The sequence below is a fragment of the Nannobrachium achirus genome, assembly GCF_963921795.1.
Source record: "Nannobrachium achirus genome assembly, contig: SCAFFOLD_195, whole genome shotgun sequence".
In the NCBI taxonomy this organism is placed as follows: Eukaryota; Metazoa; Chordata; class Actinopteri; order Myctophiformes; family Myctophidae; genus Nannobrachium; species Nannobrachium achirus.
In genome coordinates this window covers 73,660-83,461 of record NW_027664896.1, presented here as the reverse complement: position 1 = coordinate 83,461, position 9,802 = coordinate 73,660, and the positions used below count along the sequence as shown (strand labels likewise).

At 43.5% G+C, this 9,802-nt stretch overlaps 4 protein-coding genes across 4 annotated transcripts; all 4 read right to left on the bottom strand.

Moving 5' to 3' along the window:
* Positions 1–4,200: 4,200 nt before the first annotated feature.
* On the bottom strand, positions 4,201–4,611 carry LOC308280718 (histone H3.2; the record flags this gene model as incomplete). The annotated part of the gene is made up of 1 exon (XM_080755035.1): positions 4,201–4,611. One exon carries the CDS (start codon positions 4,609–4,611, stop codon positions 4,201–4,203), a length of 411 nt encoding a protein of 136 aa, XP_080611161.1.
* A 726-nt stretch (positions 4,612–5,337) lies between these two features.
* On the bottom strand, positions 5,338–6,081 carry LOC308280715 (histone H2A-like; the record flags this gene model as incomplete). The annotated part of the gene is made up of 2 exons (XM_080755032.1): positions 5,338–5,691; positions 6,052–6,081. The coding sequence occupies 2 exons, from the start codon at positions 6,079–6,081 to the stop codon at positions 5,338–5,340; spliced, it is 384 nt and encodes a 127-aa protein (XP_080611158.1).
* A 1,098-nt stretch (positions 6,082–7,179) lies between these two features.
* LOC308280720 (histone H1-like) lies at positions 7,180–7,785 on the bottom strand (the record flags this gene model as incomplete). The annotated part of the gene is made up of 1 exon (XM_080755037.1): positions 7,180–7,785. The coding sequence occupies one exon, from the start codon at positions 7,783–7,785 to the stop codon at positions 7,180–7,182; it is 606 nt and encodes a 201-aa protein (XP_080611163.1).
* Positions 7,786–9,296: 1,511 nt separating this feature from the next.
* On the bottom strand, positions 9,297–9,671 carry LOC308280727 (histone H2B-like; the record flags this gene model as incomplete). The annotated part of the gene is made up of 1 exon (XM_080755043.1): positions 9,297–9,671. One exon carries the CDS (start codon positions 9,669–9,671, stop codon positions 9,297–9,299), a length of 375 nt encoding a protein of 124 aa, XP_080611169.1.
* Positions 9,672–9,802: the final 131 nt, after the last annotated feature.

Here is a 9,802-nt window from a genome sequence, read left to right as displayed (position 1 = left end):
AAGGCGAACCAGCAGCTGGTGCCAGGCAGAGGGAGAGGCCGTGGGAGAAGTACTTTCTCAGCCGCCAACATGAGAGCAGCCGCAGCGAGATCCGGAGGGGCGATCGTTCAGATGGTGAGACAGCAGCAGCTTTCGCCGCCACCCTCTTGTCCAGAGGCAGCTGCCGCAGAGGAGACAGAGGAGGCTGTCAGACAGCTGGAGAATGCTGTGAAAAACATCCTGCCTCCCTGGTCCGACTCTTCTGGCGTCAAGGAGGAGAAGGGAGCCGAGGATGATGAGCAACGTGATGAGGAGAAGGGCGAGGAGTCAGATTACGACTCAGCAAGCGAGGAGCCGAGTGAGCGGAGCGACAACAGCTCAAGCAGCAGCTTTGTTACGGGCGGAGGAGAGGGGCTCCTCCCCGCTGCTGCTGATGGGACTCGAGGAGAAGGAGCTGAGCATGTGAGTGTTAACGGTCAGAAGCGACAGGCGTCGCCTCTGGCCAATGTTGAGAAAAAGCACAGGCAGCGATGAAAGCGTGGTTAACACTAGCACTGCACTATAATGTCTACACTCTCTGTAGTTACCTGTAACTTGAGAGGAATCAAGTCTGCAGAGAACAGAAAGACTAAGATGAATATTCTCCATACTACGTTGTATGACATTATATGTGCACAAGAATTACGTCTTACAACTCGGTATGATATTGATGATGTATCTGACATATGGGAAAAAGGTACTTCTATTATATCTATAGGGCTTGATAAGGCAAGTAAAGCTGAGATTATAAAGACAAGAGAAATTATTCCAGGGAGAATTTTATTAGTTGACTGTTTTTATTTAAATGTAAAGCTTAGAATTATAAATGTATACACACCTCCAGATGCTGCAACGAAAGTAAGAATGTTTAAAAGATTATATGAGTTGTTAACAGTTGGCTATCATACTATATTATGTGGAGACTTTAACGCATATACTGATGCTAATGACAGAATATCTGATACTATTCTTGATGCCCGGGTCCGTAATAGAGAAGGTGTTGAGTTGAAAAAGATGAGTGAATTATGTGGAGTGTCAGATGTTTTTAGGATGTTGCATCCGACTGACGTGGGCTATACTTGATTTGACAGAAAGGTCAAAACGAGGATAGACCGTGTGTATATTAATGAAAATATTTTCCCTGTAACTTACAAAACACGTGTTTTGGTTAACTCTGATCATCTTGCTGTAATAGTGTTGTTACGACTTGGCCAGATAGAAAATAAGGGGTTTTGGAAACTAAACGTTAACTGCCTGAAAAATAATGAGGTGCTTGCGGAACTAAAAAGAGAGATTACAATAAAAAAAATAAAAAAAAAGATAACCTGAAAGTGAAGGTAAATATAAATGGGACATACCCTGACATGATTGACTAAATGTGCTTCCTTTCATATCAGAATTTTAGTTGTTTTGATTTCATATGAGAATGTTAGATTTTATGTTTTTTGTTGTTGTCTTTTTTACATGATGGTTCTAAATATTTTAATGTTTTTTTTTATGTCTTTTTTACATGATGGTTCTAAATATTTGAAGGAAGTGAAGGACACCCGCTGGCTGTCACAAGACATGGCCATCTCCAACCTGCAGCGGAACCTGAGTGCTGTCCTGGCGGCCCTGGCTGAAGAGACGGAGCAGAAAGAAATGTGCTACAGCCAAGGGGCTGTACGGCTTTCTGGCCACCTACCGCATTGTGGCATCTGTATGCCTGCAAGCAGATGTGCTGCCACATCTCAGCAGCTTGTCTAAGGTGTTCCAGAAAGAGGACGAGAACTTCCTGTCTGTGAAAGTTCAGGTACCGTCCACTGTTTAATTGAGACGCAAGTGACCATAAAATGCTCGTTGACCAGATACCTAAATGCTTTGTTTTCACCTCTCTCTTTGTTGTTTTAGGTTCCTGTGACGATAGCCTGCCTCAGAGATATTAAAGGAGTAGTTCACCCCCAAAATGACATTTCTTCTATTGATTACTCATGCCATGAAGACTTGAGTTCAATACAATTTTTTTTTGTATTTGTCGCATTACTAAGACAAAAAATATATAATAGTAAATTTACCCCCATTGATTCCGGATGTGGACTACTAAGACAAAAATATATAATAGTAAATACCCCCATTGATTCCGGATGTGGACCCAAGTGCATTTGGGTCCCCATCCGGAATCAATGGGGGTACATTTATTGTAATCAAATTATTGTCTTGGGAATGTGACAAATACAAAAAAATATTATTGAACACATGTCTTAATGGCATGAGTAATCAATAGAAAATCATTTTGGGGGTGAACTACTCCTTTAAGAATGCAGGGGACAATCGGCACGTGGGTTTTAGCTGTCCAAGCTCCACACAGACCTGGACAACCCTGAAGAACTCGGGCGTACAACATTGTCCATGAGGAGGAGGAGAGGGACAAGAGGGGAAGTGGGGGGCCAGGGACTGACGAGGGATGAGCTCTGGGCACGTTTCAGAAGCCAGGTATGTTTTTTTCCCCCTGCATGTTAAGTTTGTATTATGTGGATGAAATTAAAGCTTCAGTTCATTAATATGTTGTTGGTTAAGTGATGGATCCCTATATTGATGGCCTGCTGGATACCCTGGAGAGGAGGTTCCAGAACCTGGACATATTGGGGGCCTTTCATGCATTCAGCCCTCAGGCATTCACTGCATCAAATGCAGATGAAGAAGATGCAGTAGTGGAAAATGGCCATCATAATTAAAAATCAGAATGAGCAAGGTATTATAAACGAGCACTTGTCACTTTATGAAGAGGTCTCGGGTTCAAAGCGGAATCATGATAAAACAGAAGGTGTCTGGTTCGGGAGGAGGGAGGCCCGGGCCAACAGTTAATATAAAAGACAGTGAAACTATGTCAGTCCTGGGTATTAAGTTTAGCAACAGTGATAGTTATGGAAAAAATTGGGAAGACAAAGAGATAAAACAAGGACTAGAGAAATGGGAAAACAAATCATGTTATAAAACAAAGATTATAATAAAATCATGTATTGTGTCAAAACTGTCAAAATATTATTTTCCAGAAGTTCTCTAGCCTAGATTTATTCCAGGACATGGATGAGCAGCATCTGATGCAGGCCCTAGCATATGAGGTGGGTGAATGGGGAGCTCTATGTACCCACCACTCAGCAAGCAGGCTGCCATTGGTCTTGCCATCCCAGTTTCCAGTGTCAACTGTGAAAGAGACTTCTCAACATTGAACAGGGTAGGATATTTGAGCAAGTAAAATAATTATACTATTTTTTTTTTTTTTAACTCCCACCCCATCCATTACCACATCATTGATTATTTATATTCACAGGTGAAGACGGACCTCAGAAACCGGCTACAAGGGGAACACCTTGCCATCTGTTTGCGCTTGAGCATTAATGGACCCCCAATCTCTGTTTGACTTTTATTTCAGAAGGCATAGAGCTATTTTTTCGAAAGGACCGAAAGATCAAATCACTAGTTGTTTGACTGGCTGACGAACTTGTTTAATAAAAGTATACTTTCCTAAATCGGGAGTCTTATTCATACATTAAAAATGTTAATTGTTAGTTTAAAGTGCTTGTTTCCATATGAATAAAAATCTCTATACATTTAGCTGAGGTAGAATCATGCAAAGACACCCCCCCCCCCAAAAAAAAAAAAAAAAAAACGCTGCTCGACACAATTCTCCCCCACTCCTTCAGCTTTTTCCAAGGAGAAACACATTATGTGTTCATATAGAAGCAACTAATTTATGTAATAGATACCTTTCATTGTGTGCTTGTGCTTTACAGTTATTGTGTAATTAATGTATCTTCACGTTCAAGATTAAACCAGACTGGCTTAATAGATTATGTTATGTATTGATAGACACTGTTTATTGGAATCTTCATGGCAGCATTGCATATAATTATTCGTTTCTGACATTTTGGGGTACTGACTGAATTGATGGAATTCACGCGCCTGTCAAATCGCTGTCCCCATGAGACGAGCTTTCCCCTTTGTTTCCGCGGCTGCAGTCCGGGGGAGGGGGGAAATGTGTCGGCATATCATTACTGTGTGGGGGGATAGTGGCCGTGATTAATTGTTTTTATAAACATTTAAAATACACATTTTCATCGCATGGCAGAAAATAGCTCTTTTTACAAATAGATGGGTGGCTCTTAAAAGAGCCGTTTTGGGGGTTTGACAGCGACGGAAAGATTAAGCACGTTCTCCACGGATACGACGGGCCAGCTGGATGTCTTTGGGCATGATGGTCACCCTCTTGGCGTGGATGGCGCACAGGTTGGTGTCCTCGAACAGACCGACCAAATAAGCCTCGGCCGACTCCTGCAGAGCCATGACGGCGGAGCTCTGGAAGCGCAGGTCGGTCTTGAAGTCCTGGGCGATCTCCCTCACCAGGCGCTGGAAGGGCAACTTGCGGATCAGCAGCTCGGTGGATTTCTGGTAGCGACGGATCTCCCTCAGAGCCACAGTACCAGGCCTGTAACGGTGAGGCTTCTTCACTCCTCCGGTCGCCGGCGCGCTCTTGCGAGCCGCCTTGGTGGCGAGCTGCTTCCTGGGCGCTTTGCCGCCGGTGGATTTGCGAGCGGTCTGCTTGGTTCTTGCCATGGCTTCTTCTAACTTAGTTGAGTTTAGAATGCGAGAACAGCGCAAACGGCTGCGTTTTATCCGTGTCTGCAAGACGCCGTCATTCTATGATTGGTCAGTCGTCAGGAACCTCCTTCTTTGGGGAGGTACCATAAGTCACTTTCTACCGATTGGTGGGGAACACTTCACACTGGAGCTGCTGTAATAGATAATACTATGTAATACCACTTTCCAGCAAACTGAAAATACATTGTGTGTCATATGAGATGATATGACAAAGAAACAAACATGTCTAGGGTTAGGGCAAAATAACACTTGACACAAGGATGCTTTGTTGTATAAAGAATATGTATGCATATGGTAAAATCATATTTTACATTCATTTTTCCAATGTGCTCAAAGATCTGCCATCATGGACCATGTATTATGCTTATTTATAGAAAGTGATAGAAAGTCAATTAATCCTACAAATAAATACACCAGTATAAACCGTTATATCTTGTCTCAATATTTAACACGAATGTAATGTGTTAGATAAATTATCAGCTTTCAATGCTGAATTAACGAGGCACGATCCATGCAATGTAGACCTATTACATTGCCTACAAATGCCAATATCATATGCTCATGACTAATTGAGCTTATATAATGTGCATGTTCAAGAACTGGGGAAAACATCTTTAAACTGAAACAGTGGGTGGCTCTTAAAAGAGCCTTTGTGGGGTTTGTCAAACGAATGAAGTAGGTTTATTTCTTGGCGGCTTTCTCGGTCTTCTTGGGCAGCAGAACAGCCTGGATGTTGGGCAGAACACCGCCCTGAGCGATGGTCACTCCACCCAGGAGTTTGTTGAGCTCCTCGTCGTTGCGGACGGCCAGCTGGAGATGACGGGGGATGATACGAGTCTTCTTGTTGTCCCTGGCAGCGTTTCCAGCCAACTCCAGGATCTCAGCGGTCAGGTACTCGAGTACAGCCGCCAGATAGACGGGAGCGCCGGCACCGACACGCTGAGCATAGTTGCCTTTACGCAGCAGCCTGTGGACACGACCCACGGGGAACTGGAGCCCAGCACGGGATGAGCGGGTCTTTGCCTTCGCCCTGGCCTTTCCGCCGGTCTTGCTTTTTTTTATTTTTAAATAGACTTTATTGAAAATTTGCAGTTTTACAGGTATTTCAAGCATTTACATTCATAAATCAGAAATAGGCATGTCAAGTCAATAAGAAATACATTATAAGTGCAGCAAATATTTGTAATGGCATTACTTTTCTTCTTTTTAACCCAAAGTAGGCCTTTAGGTAGAACCCACATAATATATACAAGACAAAAGTAGAAATATAAATCAAAATTACAAGGTCAAAAAGTGCCATGGTTTCAGGATATTTTGTTTCGAGTCCAAAGTTCTTTGTCTCCTTAGTTCAGTGATTATTTGCCTAAAGACCACCTCTCCAGAGATGGCCTCTTGCTTGCCGCCGGTCTTGCCTCGCCCTGACATCGTGTAGGTTATTTCTGGAGTAAAAGCTCGAAGAAATGTGCTGGTTGAGAGGCGCGCGAGACCTTTTATATCTTCGACAAAAGAAAGAAAAGCAGAGTCCGTGTGCGCCCCACCAATCACAAGAACGTATGAGAGCGCGGGGTGAGTGTGTTTGAGCTCCCCTCCAATCAGCATCATCGTCCTCCTTATGGCTCCTCCCAGAGTCCTGCCCCCTGTCTAAAAACTTGTGGTTCATCCCGGTTCACAAAGAAGGAGGTTCCTCTGAGTCTGAGGACGTAAGGGAGGACACGCAGATCAGCAGCCCCCCCCACACACACACACACACACACACACACACACACACACACACACACACACACACACACACACACACACACACACACACACACACAAACACGATTCAATTCAATCCCCTATTCGTTTTTGGTCACAGCAGTTTACAGTAATATTACTAGTCAACTCTTCTTATCGATATGATATATGATATGAGTCTTTCTCTTTGTTTTATTTATTTTCTTATATTATCTAAATTGATATGAGGACAGTGCTATTTGTTTAAACCCTGTATAAAATGACACAATGCAACATACAGTAGCTCTAGTCTGTTTATAGAATGCTGTACCCTCTCTGTACCCTCTCCAACTGTATTGTTCCCCATTTTTATGTTTTTATTTTATTTTTGACACTTGCTTTGGCAATATAAACGTATCTTTTCTCATGCCAACAAAGCTCATTTGAGTTGAATTGATGTATATCCAATCCTATTATGTGTAATGGTACTTACTATTCATGTCGTTTTCATGTTGAACCAAAAGGTCGTTAAGTTTAACACAATATCTAACATGGGTGGTGGGTGGGTTTGTAAGCATGTAAGGAAAAGGCAAGGAAAAGGTGATTTGGATTAGAACACAGTACAGGCCAGCTACGATGTTTAACGTTACCTTGTAACACATAAATGTATTTTAGCAGGGGCCCCATTTGTGTCATCTCACATGTGACCGTGGTCCGTGGTGCATAAGTACAATTGAGGATACTCTTATAAAATAAGGTGGTTGGCTCTTAAAAGAGCCTTTGTGGGTATAAATTGGAACTGACAGTTTACTTCTTTTTGGGGGCTGCTTTCTTCGCTGCCTTGGGTTTGGCAACCTTCTTGGCGGGAGATTTCTTGGCTGCTGCGGGCTTCTTCGCCACTTTCTTGGGGCTCTTTGTGGCCTTCTTCGGGCTTTTTGCTGCTACTTTCTTGGCAGCAGGCTTCTTGGCTTTCTTCGGTGATTTCTTTGCGGCTGCGGGCTTCTTTGCTGCCACCTTCTTGGGCTTCTTTGCCGCGGCGGGTTTCTTGGCGGCAGCGGGCTTCTTAGCTTTGACGGCTTTCTTAGCAGCAGGCTTCTTCGCTTTCACCGCCTCAGCCTTCTTGTTCATTTTGAAAGAACCAGACGCACCGGTGCCTTTGAGCTGGACCAGGGTGCCTTTAGCGACCAGGCTCTTGACGGCGATCTTAACGCGGGCCTTGTTCTTCTCCACATCGTATCCACCGGCAGCCAGAGCCTTCTTGACCGCAGCCAGGGACACACCGCTCCGCTCCTTGGAGGCGGACACGGCCTTGACGACCAGCTCAGCGACGCTGGGGCCGGTCTTCTTGGGTCGTGGTGCTGCCTTCTTCTTGGCTGCTTTGGCCGGAGCTGGAGCTGGTGCGACTTCTGCCATTATAGTAACTTAGTCCTGTCTTCTCGAAACTTGACACTGACAAACTGACAGTGAACGCTCTGAAGGGGCTGGATTTAAACACCACATGAGAACCATGTAGCCTCAACCCAGTCAGTGCTCTGTGTGCTGCAGAATACTGAGACAGTTGTGTTTTCTCCTCAACAAAAAACACATAAAACACAAGTGAATACAAGTTTTTAAGTCAAAAGAACAAGTGGAGCAGATAGCAGACTAGTTTCACGTCCTAATAAAATCATGTAGAGCCCTAGGGACTCCTGAGTTTTGTTTTGGGACGTTTATAACCTCGCTACATGGAGAGATGTTGACCAACGTTCCTTTGTTATTTGTCTTTTAAAATATTTCCAACATACATTACCCTGGCAAATATTCACTGCACAGCAAGGGGAGATGTCTGGCAATGTATTACAAGTAAAACAAGTAATCTGTGTCGAAGTGTTTTGTTTTAAAATCATCATTTCCCAGTGTCTGCAAGCACACCTGTCCAGTGGCATGGCAACTTATGAGAGGACACTGTGGTCATAAGCTCTTGTTTTGTTATTATTAATTTTGACTCATTTCACACCTGCAATTATTGAAGAAAGTCCAATTATATATTGTTTTCCAATGGTGCCATTTACAACGAAATACATAGGTCAAACACACAAGACACAATTTAATTGTGTATACCACATTTATACTCAAATTGTATGATATGTCTATACGTGTGTAAGTAAGGGACCACGATAGCAGTGTTGTTTGTGGATGTAGCAAAACGAATTTGTCAATATACATATATATTATGTTTTTTCCCCCCCAAATCCATGGTTGTATGTCAAGGCACTTTTGTAGCGTTGTAGGCCTTGGCTTGTAGGCTGAGTTTCACACTGCACAGTGCAAGTGGCCAAGAGGGGCCTGGGGACCACTCCCCAGCAAAATAAGTTAATATAGTATCACAATTATTTTAACCACTTGCTTTGGACTATTCAAAAAATTTGGCAACGTCACTTTTTCTTGTTTTGTTTTTTCTCTATCAGTTTGGGGGTAATATACACAAAATATAGGATATTATACACACCATGATCAGTGCTTATGGATTCGAAAGGAAGAATATATAGGTCAGATCAGAGGCTACTATCATGCTCATACTTGAATGTCAGTAATAAATAAATAAAAAGAATAAGACAAGTATGACATTTGCATATGAATGAGTTTTTTCGAACATAAAAACCTTTGCATGTCAATGTCAAGAACAACCACAGTGCAACACAAACTCAGTGCCATGAGCTAAATTCAGTTCTGGCCTTACAATACTGGACAAATCAGTTTACGATAGGGGTATCCTATATTTTGCAAGTGTAGAGGCTAACACAAACACAGAAACTGCATTTAAAAACTCAATTAAAGCCTCTTTCGTAAGACAAGCTGATCATAATTTAAAAAGGTTAATCTCTTTTCTTGAAAAGATGGGTGGTCCTTAAAAGGACCGTTGTGTTTAGAGCACGCAGGACAGTTTACTTGGAGCTGGTGTACTTGGTGACAGCCTTGGTGCCCTCAGACACGGCGTGCTTGGCCAGCTCACCAGGGAGCAGCAGGCGGACGGCGGTCTGAATCTCCCTGGATGAGATGGTGGAGCGCTTGTTGTAGTGAGCCAGACGAGAGGCTTCACCGGCGATGCGCTCAAAGATGTCGTTGACAAAGGAGTTCATGATGCCCATGGCCTTGGAAGAGATACCGGTGTCGGGGTGGACCTGCTTCAGGACCTTGTACACGTAGATGGCATAGCTCTCCTTCCTGGACTTTCTGCGCTTCTTGCCGCCCTTTGCGGCGGTCTTGGAGACGGCTTTCTTGGAGCCCTTCTTGGGCGCTGGCTTCGCTGGCTCGGGCATTTTGCTCTTTCTCTAGTAGATACTGAAGAAGGAATGACTACCAACGTGGCTTTGCACCCGTATTTATACCAACCCCATGTAAATGAAGGGTTCACATCCCTGCACGGGATTGGGTGATTCTGCCACAAGGA